We start from the raw sequence: 12,048 nt of genomic DNA on the forward strand, positions 1-12,048 counted from the left end.
TTTTAACATTTGAGCTTTTCAGTTTGTTGTTGTTATTATTTATTTAAATTAGTATCATTACAACATGGTATTTAAAAAAACTCTCGGATCAAAAACATCATTGGATTAGAGAAAGAAAATATGATATTTGAAATGTTACATGTGGACTGCATTAACCAGTATTTATTTAACTCAAAATGGTCTCTAATAAAACTAAGGAAGAAAATTATTATATTACTTCGTAGAATTAATAGATGAATAATTAGAAGCTGATGGTTAAGGATTGAATCTGCCATTCATTTAAGTTAGGCTTGTACTGACTTTGCAGGAGGATTGATGAAATAATTGAGCAGGAGACAGCGTTACCTTGATGTGAGCTGGATACAGGAGCTTAGTTTTACTAGTAATCATGCATTTGTGAGTGGGTAAGCTTTCTCATCAAGAAATTGTGAGAAAATGAAGGAGCACTAAGGGAAGCCAGAACTTCACAGGCCAGATTTTCCCACTTTCAGACTAAAGTAGGAGAGTTTTCAACAGGAAATCTATGATTTAAGGAGGTAAGAAAGCCTGCAGATCTTGTGCAAACCAGACAGATGATTGGGCTGTTGATGGAGTTGGGTGCAGAAGTCTGATCTGCCTGAAGCTGCCAACCAATTAGAGGGAGGCCAGGTCTGTGAGTGAGACACTGCCTCCTGGACTGCCAGATGCAAGATCATTGCTGGGAAATATGTATGTTGTTTGGAGAGTTTCGAGGGTGGGGAGGTAAGGAAAGAGGACATGGCATCAGAATTAAGAACAGGAACTGAGTTGCAGCATCCTGATCCTGGTCTTGCACAAATAAGTGGAGATTGAGGGACCACCTCCTTACAGCTGCCAGTGGGTATATCAACTCTCTCGTCCCACCTGAAGTTGAAATACTTGCAATCTTAACAGGATTAAGTGGTTACTAATTGACCAATTCAAGGTCTCAATTGACACAGTGGGAAATTCAATGTTGAGCATTACTGCCCAGAACATGCCAGGCAGCATGCTGTACCAGGCGGTGCAATGCCTCAGTGGTTAGCACTGCTGACTCACAGCACCAGAGGCCCATATTCGACTCCACCCTTGGGCAATTGCTTCTGGAGAGTTTCTACATTCTCCCCATGTCTGCATGGGTTTTTTCCAGGTGCTCCGGTTTTGTCCCACAATCCAAAGATGTGCAAGTTAAGATAGACCAAGTGACTGGTAAGACCAACTCTTATTTAACTGTGGGTAAATACTTTTCTTAAAAGCATTATTAAAACACTTTTTTGTGCATCACTTTAATATAAGTTATATGACCTATTATGACGAATTGGATTTGGAGGAATCTATTATAACAAAGAGTTTTTCAGCAACAAGAGTTGGGTCTGTATAGCCCTTGGTGTTTTTCCACATTTTTGTGGTGCTGGTCACAGTTTGCTTTTTCTGTTTCATTTACAGTTGCCTTACATTGAAGACAGACTACAAACTTTGGCCCCTAGCACCAATTGTTTGAGACTACAGATGCTATTTTGATTCCAAAATGACATTCACAGAATGCAGGCCATTAATGCGGTTTTGAATAAGGTGTTGGAATGTATTTGTGGTATCTACTGTGTAAATATACAAAACATTTGTATCTATCTACAGGCAGAAGTGCTGAGTGGATGATCCGAGTTGGCCTCCTCTTAAGGTTCTCAGCATCACAGATACCAGTCCTCAGCAAATTCATTCACTTTATTAATGTGACAACATGAAGTGGCTGAAGGTACTGGATAATGAGGGGCTAAAGGCCCTAATGACATTCCAGCAATAGTACTGAAGACTTGAATTCCAGAACTTGCTGTGACTGAGACAACTGTTCTAGTCCAGCTACATTATCATTCTCTACCCAGAAATGCAGAAAATTGCCTCTTCACAAAAGAAGGAGAAATCTAACATGACCAGATATGCCCTATCAGAAAGCTCTTGATCATCAGCAAAATGATGAAAGTGATAGTCGACAGTGCTATTAAATCTCACTTATTCAGCAATAACCTGATGACTGACACTCAGAATAAATTTACTGTAAATTTACATATTGAAATCATACACCTTTCATCACAACTGGCATATGATTCTGAGCTGGATCTCCTGTTTAGTAACATTTTCAATAGGCTGTTGCTGAGATATGGAAAGTGTTCAACAAATTCTAAAGTTTTCCATCAGTAATAATACCTGGATATTTATGTACTTGTCTGGGGCAGCGTGGGAAACAAATCCTATTCTGTACAGAGATTGAAAGATGTCTGGTTTTCACTTGCAGTGTAGATCAAAATGAGACAGTTTTTGGCATATTGTAATGCATCAATATGGTGAAGGGTCAGTTTAGTCTTGGCTTGTAGAGATTTCAAAGTGTTAAGGACCACACTAAACCCCAAAATATTTGAAGAACATAGCCCAGACCCTAACCTTTTCTAATTTTTAAAGGCAAGTATAAGACATGTTCTGGATGTAATTCGATTGGTCAAACCATCAGGCTTGAAGCAAAGCACATTTTATTCTCAAACTATAGTTAAAATACAAAGAAAATAAAGAAAAATTGGAATAACAACCCTATTGGAAAACTAAACAGCAACTGTTCCAATATAGTAATATCCCATAGACACACAGTTGGCAAAGGCAAATTCAGTGAAATAGATTGTCTCACATACAGTTCTCTAGTCCAGGAGGAAAGAACATTGAGAGAAAATTCTGAGAGAGAAAGAGATCTCAGGTGTTTTGCTGTATCAGGGAGAGATGTATAGCAGCTTCCAAACTCCAACAACTACAGAAAGTTAAATTAAAATCCTGATTTTTATGGGAGCTTGACCCCACTCTTTCAGACTGCTTCTATTGTTCCAACTTTTTAAAAAAACCCCAAGGTCTCATAATCTGTTTACTTTATTGGCTTGAATCAGCCGGTTGGCACCTCTGTCTCAACCTCGCTTCATAAAACCAAGGATAAAATACACCTTTTAAAGCCATAATATTGTCACAAAAACTTTGAGTTGCTACCCAGAATGATTGTTGTTGATTTTTGTCTGTCTCAGACATATTTGAGCAAAAACATGTACGAACATCTGTCCTGGTATGGTGTCAGGTGCATGGGCTGTTTGAGCCATTGGCTGATTAAATCTAACAACATGTTCCTTGAATTGTTCATAATAGACAGAGAAGTCTCAGTGGACTGAAGAACTGACAATGTGATACCTTTACACAAAATCCCCTATACCAGCCAACATCCTGATAAACTTTTTCTGTACCCTCTCCAAAGCACCCATATCCTTCTGGTAATGTGACCAGAAATGTATACAATACTCCAAGTGTGGCCTATTAAACTTGTATAAAGCTGCAGCGTAACTCATCTGTCATTATACTCAATGTCACTTTCAATGAAGGCAGGCATACTATAGGCCTTTTTTACTACCTTATCTACCTGCGCTGCCACTTTCCTTGATCTGTGGACCTGAACACCCAGATCTCTCTGCATATCAATACTTCTAATGGTTCTGCCATTCACTGTGTAATTTCTGCCTTCCAAAATACATCACCTCACATTTGTCCAGATTAACTGCCATCTGCCATTTTTCTGCCCATGTCTCCAACTAATCTGACAATCCTCTTTCGCTATCCGCAACTCCACAAATCTTTGTATCGTCTGCAAACTTACTAATTAGACCAATACTTTTTCCTTCAAATCATTTATGTAGACCATGACCAGCAGAGGTCCCAGCACTGTTCCCTATGGAACATCACTTGTCACAACCCTCCATTCCTAAAAGCAATCTTCCACTGCTATCCTCGGTTTCTTATGACTAAACCAGTTCTGTATCCATCTTGCCAGCGCACCCCAATACCATGTAATTTACCTTTTGAACCAGTCTGCCATGAGGGACCTTGTCAAAGGCTGTACTAAAGTCCATGTAGACATCAACCACTTTTCTCTCACCAATCATTCATAGAATTCCTACAGTGTAGAAACAGGCAATTGCACCCAACAAGTCCACACCGACCTTCCGAAAAGAATCCCATCCAGACCTATTTCGTTACCTATTACATTTCCCCTGACAAATGCACCTAACCTACACATCCCTGAACACTATATGGGCAATTTAGCATGGCCTGTTCACCTAACCTGCACATTTTTGGACTGTGGGAGAAAACTGGAGCACCCAGAAGAAAACCATGCAGACTTGGGGAGAATGTGCAAACTCCACACAGACAGTCACCCGAAGCTGGCGCTGTGAGACAGCAGTGCTAACCATTGAGCCACCATGCTGCCAATCATCTTCATTACCTCAAAAAGCTCAATCAAGTACGTGAGGCATGACTGCCCTCGCCGCCTATCGCTAATAAGTCTATTTGCTTCAAAATGCATTTAGATTTTGACCCTGAAAATCTTTTCCAATAATGTCCTTATACCCAATGTGAGGCTCTCAGGCCTGTAATTTCCTGGACTATCCCTGCTACCCTTCTTATACAATGGGACAACTTTGGCTATTCTCCAGTCCTCTGGTACCTCACCTGTGACTAAAGAAGATGCAAAAACGTCTGTCAGTGCTCCAGCAATTTGTTTTCTTGCCATCTTTGATATTCTGGGACAGGACCCGGGGACTTATCTGCCTTAATATATTTTAAGACACACACCTCTTCGTTTTTAATAGCAACTTGGCTTCAATATTCGACACTCCCTTCCCTGATTTCATTCTCCACCAATTCTCTCTCTTTGGTGAATACCGACACAAATCATTCATTTAGGACCTCACCTACCTACCTCTTCTGCCTCCACACATAGGTTCCCTTGTCCTTGAGTGGGTCAGTCCTTTCCCTGGCTTCCTTCTTGCTTTTTATATATGTATAAAAAGCCTTGGGATTCTCTTTAATCCTGTTTACTAATGACTTTTCATGACCCCTTTTGGCCCTTCTAATACATTGTTCAAGCTCTTTCCTACTTTCCTTATATATTTAAAGGGCTTCATAAGTTCCCATCCTCCCACTTATGAATGCTTCCTTTTTTTTTGACCAAGGCTATCGAAGATTCATTGTGACATGTTGTACCGTTCATAACCGGAACCAACAAAGGGGGAATGTCATGGATGCAGATGAATTGAAAATCAAGAGCAATTCTCTGAGGATTAGGATATTGATTTGCAGGAGCATGTAATACATTGTTCTAGAGCCTTGTTTGAGCTGGAGGGGTCAGATAAAATCTTTTAGAATAGAATAGAAACCTGCTGCGAGGAAAAGTAAGCTGGTTTTGGTGCAGGTCTGTGCACATATCTGACAGATGCTTGAGTGTGCTAGCCCTAGGTTACATTGGTGGTTGTAAACAGCTCTATTCTTCAATCTTGTGTGCCTTATTTCCAGCATTCCTCTGAGGCAATGACCTAAGGTGTCTCTTTGTCAGCTAGCTGTGGAGATGTGTCAGTGATGTGTTCACCAGATTAGAGCACATCTAATCTAGAAAGTCTGAGATGAAAGTCTCTGAGCTGGTGGAGAGTACAGGCAATTGTTTGCTGGTGCATCCTCTGACGGCTGACTAATTTCTTCCACAAAGAGGGAAATTGAGGTGGGCATTAATGGTATTCACCTCCTGCTTGCTATAGGTCACTGCAGAACAGAAGAGAGGGAAGGAATCATTTGTGAAAAAGAGGTTAAAAGTAGTTCAGAATAAGTATGATTTAGCACTCGTTTTAATGGGAAAGCAGCACACCAGTGCAATGAAATTCATTTAGCTGGCTCCTTATGGAGGTCATAGTGTCCCACATAAGCCCTTTTCTCTGGATAACTCCAGCATTTTTTCATCATATGGAGTGAGAAACTTACAGTGCACCACCCTGTGGCCTGTCTTGGCCACCTCAACCTGGTTGTGAGAGATCTTTTTGAGACAAAGAAAGGGATTGAGCATGATGGAAGTGAACAGTAGATGCACTCGTGATGACACAAGGGCAGGAGAATTGGAGAGGCATTCAGAGTATGTGAGTAGGAAGTGCAGAGGGAAAGTAGAGTTAGTAGTGTGGAGGATAAAGTTAGTGAGAGCCATTGAGTGGGCCTATTGTATGAAGTAGTGATAGTTGCAGTCCATGCGTTTTGGTGAGAGCTGTGCGCAATGGCATTATTGGAGTGAGTGCTGGTGGCCCTGAGAGTGTAAGCTATGGAAATCCATTTCATTTGTACAGAGTCCAGGACAGAACTTAAGATAGCAATATATCAGGTCTTGATACTCTAGTACACCGTGCTCAGCTAAAGGGAGCAGTACTGCTGTGTTTGGTTTGTGAGGAGTGGGGGTGAAGGGTTGCGGTGTAGGGGCGTGTGGCAGGACTGCTGTGCTTGTGGAAGTCAGGGTGGGTCCACTATCCTGAGATTAGGGGCAGGGGCTGCAGGCCAGGAGCAACAAAGGAATGATTTTTGTTCCTGGCCCTGCAATTGTGCAATACCATTTACAATACATTTTGAAACTTGCTTTTGTTTTCACCAATAGGTTGAGATTGAAAAATTAAAGAAAAAAATCAAAGAGGCAATGGTACTGCGCTCAAAACTTCAGGTAAAGGACTGAAGTCTGCATAAGACACTGTTGTTGACTACATTGAAGGTACAAAACCAGGAAGTCTGAACTCGGGCCAGATGGAATTCTGTGACGAAATGTCGTACCAAACTTTTGCTAATATCTTAAAGCATTAATAATAAGGAATTTCTACTTATCAAACTTGCTTTTTGCCTGAAGTTATGCAGTTGTGCTGCAGCCAAGATAAAAGATAAGCTTTATGTCTAGTTCTTAGAGCTGGTTAACATTTCTATCATAATGCAATCTGTATTAAAATTATTGGCATTTCTATGTGTTTATTCGAAGGCAGAATGTCACCAGTTACCACATTCCCTGCTCCCTTTCCCTGCCCTGACTAAAGGTCAGTCAGAAACCTGCTTACTAAAATGCAGGTGGCCCTGCGGCCATTTTATGCTGGGACCAGTGCTGACTGGCTCATGGTTAGACTTCTGCACTCATCTTGCAGAGAGTCCCGCCCAGAAAGCTGCCAACAATTCTGTAGTTTGCAGCAGCTGTACATTCAGGCATTGGCTATTGTTGGGACCACAGGCAGCCCTGAATGAGAGAAGGTTACAGAGTTGTGCATTTTTTTTTCCCTGTAAGTCATCTTTACTGTTGTGGCAGTCCTGATCTTCTGGCTGAGTGAGAGAGAGAAATATTGAAATGTAGTTGTCAACTTGCAAAAAGAATTGGACAACCCTGTTCCGCGTGATATTGGTGAGGTCTGGCAGACCCCAGACTGACATGAGGGGTGGTGTAGAGTCAGGTCTGACACCCCAGTCAGGTCTGACACCCCTTCTAAAGGGGTTAGAGAGAGTGTGTGTGTGTTTCTGTGTGATGGAATGCCCCAATGCAGTGACAGTTGTTAGGCTGTCCACCTGTAATAGGCCTCCACTTGCCAAGAGTAAAATAGTGGGGGTCTAGATTAGAGTGGTGCTGGAGAAGCACAGCAGGTCAGGCAGCATCCGAGAAGTAGGAAAATTGTCGTTTCGGGCAAAAGCCCTTCATCAGGACTAAAGGCAGGGTGCCTCCAGCGTGGAGAGATAAGTGGGAGGGGGGGTGGCAAAGAGTACAATGGGGGTGGGGATGAAGATGATAGGTCAGAGGGGAGGGTGGAGCGGATAGTTGGGAAGGGAGATTGGCAGGTAGGGCAGATCATGAGGATGGTACTGAGCTGGAAGGTTGGATCTGGGGTAAGGTGGGGGGAGGGGAAATGAGGAACCTGGTGAAGTCCACATTGATGCCCTGGGGTTGAAGTGTTCCAAGGCAGAAGATGAGGCATCGGGTGGTAAGAGAGCGGCGGTGGAGGAGGCCCACGATATGCATGTCCACGGCAGAGTGGGAGGGGGAGTTGAAATGTTGGGCCACGGGGTGATGGGTTTGATTGGTGCGGGTGTCCCAGAGATGTTCCCTAAAGTGCTATGCGAGAAGGCATCCAGTCTCCCCATCGGGAGCAATGGATACAACAAATGACATTAGTGGATGTGCAGGTGAAACTTTGGTGGATGTGGAAGGCTCCTTTGGGCCTTGGATGGAGGTGAGGAAGGATGTGTAGGCGCAGGTTTTGCAATTCCTGCGGTGGCAGGGGAAGGTGCCAGGACGGGAGGGTGGGTTGTTGGGGGGGGGGGGGTGTGGAACCGACCAGGTAGTCACAGAGGGAACAGTCTTTGCGGAAAGTGGAAAGGGGTGGGTAGGGAAATATATCCCTGGTGGTGGGGTCCGTTTGGAGGTGGCGGAAATGTTGATTTGGTTTATGCGAAGGTTGGTAGGGTGGAAGTTGAGGACCAGGGAGGTTCTGTCCTTGTTACGGTTGGAGGGGTGGGGTTTGAAGGCGGAGATGCGGAATTTGGCTGAGATGCGTTGGAGGGCATCTTCAACCACATGGGAAGGGGAATTGGCATCTTTAAAGAAGGAGGCCATCCGGTATGTTCTGTGGTGGAACTGGTCCTCCTGGGAGTAGATACGGCAGAGATGGAGCAATTGGGAATACGGGATGGCATTTTTGCAGGAGGTAGGGTGGGAAGAGGTGTAATCCAGGTAGCTGTGAGAATCGGTGGGTTTGTAAAAAATGTCAGTGTCATCATTGATGGAGATGGAGAGGTCCACGAAGGGGAGGGAGGGTCACAGATGGTCCAGGTGAATTTAAGGTCGGGGTGGATTGTGTTGGTGAAGTTGATGAACTGCTCAACCTCCTCGCGGGAGCACAAGGTGGCGCCGATGCAGTCATCAATGTAGCGGAGGAAGAGGTGGGGAGTGGTGCCGGTGTAACTACGGAAGATGGACTGTTCTACGTAGTCGACAGAGACAGGCATAGCTGGGACCCATGGCTACGCCTTTGGTCTGGAGGAAGTGGGAGGATTCGAGGGAGAAATTGTTAAAGGTGAGGATCAGTTCAGCCAAACAAATGAGAGTGTCAGTGGAAGGGTATTGTTGGGGCATCAGGAAAGGAAGAAACAGAGGGCATGTGGGCCCTGGTCATGTCGTTGGAGATGTAGAGGGATTGGATGTCCCTGGTGAAGATGAGGCATTGGGGGCCGGGGAAACAGAAGTCTTGGAGGAGGTGGAGGGCATGGGTGGTGTCTCGAACATATGTGGGGAGTTCCTGGTCTCGGGGGATAGGACAGTATCAAGGTAGGTAGAGAGGGATGAGTTCGGTGGAGCAGGAGCATGCTGAGACAGTGGGTCGGCCAGGATGGCCAGGCTTGTGGATCTTGGGAAGGAGGTAGAATCGGGCGGTGCGGAGTTCCCGGAGTATGAGGTTGGAAGCTGTGGGTGGGAGATCTCCTGAGGTGATGAGGTTGTGTATGGTCTGGGAGATGATGGTTTGGTGATGGGAGGGGGGTGAGTGCATGGTCGAGGGGGCGGTAGGAGGAATTGTCTTCGAGTTGGTGCCTGGCTTCAGCGGTGTAGAGGTCAGTGTGCCGAACTGCCACTGCATCCCCTTTATCCGCTGGTTTGATGGTGAGGTTGTGATTGGAGCAGAGGGAGTGGAGGGCTGCGCGTTGAGGGTGAGAGGTTAGAGTGGGGGAGGGGGTAGATAGGTTGAGGCGATTAATGACTCGGCAGCAGTTGGAAAAGAGTAAAATAGTGGCAGAGTTGGAATAAGGTACTTACATGGCCATTGGTCTCAATAGACCAAAGGAAGTATAGGTTGCCTGCACCTTCCCTTTCCATGTAAAAAGGAAGAATTGGCAGAAAGGTCATGGGAGGGTCACACACCGCATTTTACAAGCTGTCCCCACCTTACTTCCCAACACACCAATGGAGTGGGAGCATACATAAAATCCAACTGATTTGCTGTGATGTATCTGAAATCACTCACCAAACTGATTTATGTATAAAGGATTAATATTGAAAATAGTCTTTTAAACGAATACCTATTTCTCAGATGTTTGTAGATATAATTGTATTATACTACTGTTGTCCAAACATAGGTCAAGGCTAAAGCAGAGGCTGATGAACTAAATCGTATTAAGGAGGGTGCTGAAAAGAAGAAGGAAAGTGTTTTAAAAAAGGTTACACAAGCTGAGAAGATTGTTGAAAGTATTGAAGCCAAGTTTAAAGAACTTGAAGCCATACACAAGGCCCAAAATGAAGTAAGTTTCTTGAAGAACTTTAAGATAATTTGCCCTGTAGAGGGGGTAAATATTTCATTGAATTCATAATATTAATCATTTTATAGCTTCATAAAATTGACTGATTGGTTTTGATTCTTTCCATATGAATCTCCTAAAGGTCTCAGAATTCAGTGATTTCAGATCTTTTATCTTCAGATATCTTCACACAAGCAAGTTTTCTATTGAAAGGAAATCAAAACAGTTTTAGTGCCAAATTGTATTATATTGATCATACTGTATGTAGTAAATATATCTGGAGCAATATATCTCATACCTTTTCCCACCTTGACTCCATTTTGACTCTGAAATGTTGATGTGATCCCAGAATGAAAGCTGTTGGCTCAGAGGTGTGAAAACTGTGGGGCGGTGTGGGAGATATGGCAGGGTGGGGTGGAGCGGAGCCATGAGTGCTCTGGGAGGCAGATACATCTGTGGTGAGAGTGTAAATTTGTGAAAGCTGAAGGTGGATAGATGTGTGAGAGCTATGGTGGTGATGGTGGGGATGGGGGATGTTTGGGTGTGTTCAGCTGTAGTGATAAAGGTGTGACAGCATAGCATAGAAATGTGAGGGTGTGAAAAAGCTGTGATATCTATCACAGAGGTTGGTGTAGACCTGTGAGAGCTGTTGGTGTAGAGCTGTGAGGGTGGGACAGAGGTATAAGAGTTGTGGGGGTGGGATTGTAGAATTGTGAGAGCTGTAGTTGTCAGTGGAGTGGGTGGTAAAATTATGAGTATCTGGAGTCACAAGAGCTGTGAGAGCTATAGGGATGTGTAGAACTGTGACAACTATGGCAGAAGGGACGTGTAGGGCAGGGTGTTTAACCTTTTTGCAAGCTGGCAACTACATGTTAATATTTCTCTCTCACTCAGCCAGAAGATCAGGACTACCACAACAATAAGGATGAATTACATGAAAAAAAATTGCAAAGCAATAAATTGATCATTTGAATGAGTAATTAATAAGAATGATCATTAAACGTGCCAAGCATCAGAGGAGGGGGAAGGTGCAGATGTTGTGACAGTGACATTGACTAATAACCAAGAGAGTCAGGCTGATAGTCTCAGGGCATGTGTTTGAATTCCAAATTGACAAATAGTGAAATTCAAATTTAATAAATCTATCATTTTAAAAAAATAAGCTAATCTGATGGCTAACTAATCAAACCTTCTTGGTTAGGAAAAAGCTAGAGAGAGAGAAAGACAAGACTCCCAAGTGCTGCTCAGATGATGTAGGCATCCCTCAGAGCCTGGGAAATAAAAGCTCTTGAGCAACTGCTAAATTTACTTTGCTAGGCCACAGGCCTGACTTTCATTCTGTTACCCCAGCAAGGCACAAACACAAATAAAGCTGGAAAAACTCAGTAGGCCTAGTAATATCTATGGAGAGAATGCAGAGTTAATGTTTTGGATCCAGAGACCCTTCTTTACAAATGATGAAAGGTAGTAGGGGCAGAGGTGGGGCAGTAAAGCGATAGGTGGAGATGAAGCCCAGAGGAGAGAAAGATAAGCAGACAAATGGATGGATAATGGTAAGCCAGCACAAATGAAGAACTGTTATTGGGAGCCATAAGTATATGAAAGTGGGCTGACTGTGCTGAAAGCATTTATATCATGACACGACCTGGGGTATAGGATGGGTAAAGGACATGGAAGAAGGTGCTCAGGTTCTAAAATTATTGAACTTAATATTCAGTCTTGAAGGTTGCAAGGTCCCCAAGTGGAAAATGTGAAGCTGTTCTTTTAGCTCATGCTGAGCCTTGTTGGAGCACTGCAGCAGGTCTGAGATAGAAATGTTGGCATGGGAACACAGATGTGTTGAAGTGGCAGGTAACTAGAAGCTTGTGGTCAATTTAAAGCTGATATAACTCTTCTGAAGAACGTTGA

General features: G+C 43.6%; 1 protein-coding gene across 4 annotated transcripts in view; it reads left to right on the top strand.

Annotated features, from left to right (window-relative positions):
- The window catches only part of ccdc178 (coiled-coil domain containing 178), a 399,216-nt gene that overhangs the window by 119,240 nt on the left and 267,928 nt on the right, over nucleotides 1-12,048 (top strand). For all 4 annotated transcript variants that reach the window (XM_043688275.2, XM_043688277.2, XM_087986447.1 and 1 more), the window contains 2 exons: nucleotides 6,485-6,547; nucleotides 9,982-10,143. In XM_043688275.2, coding sequence (XP_043544210.2) covers nucleotides 6,485-6,547; nucleotides 9,982-10,143 — 225 coding nt within the window. The remainder of the gene's footprint in view (nucleotides 1-6,484; nucleotides 6,548-9,981; nucleotides 10,144-12,048) is intronic.

The sequence above is a fragment of the Chiloscyllium plagiosum genome, unplaced genomic scaffold (assembly GCF_037043375.1).
Source record: "Chiloscyllium plagiosum isolate Xiang-an unplaced genomic scaffold, Cpla_swu_hap1 HiC_scaffold_4, whole genome shotgun sequence".
NCBI lineage: Eukaryota > Metazoa > Chordata > Chondrichthyes > Orectolobiformes > Hemiscylliidae > Chiloscyllium > Chiloscyllium plagiosum.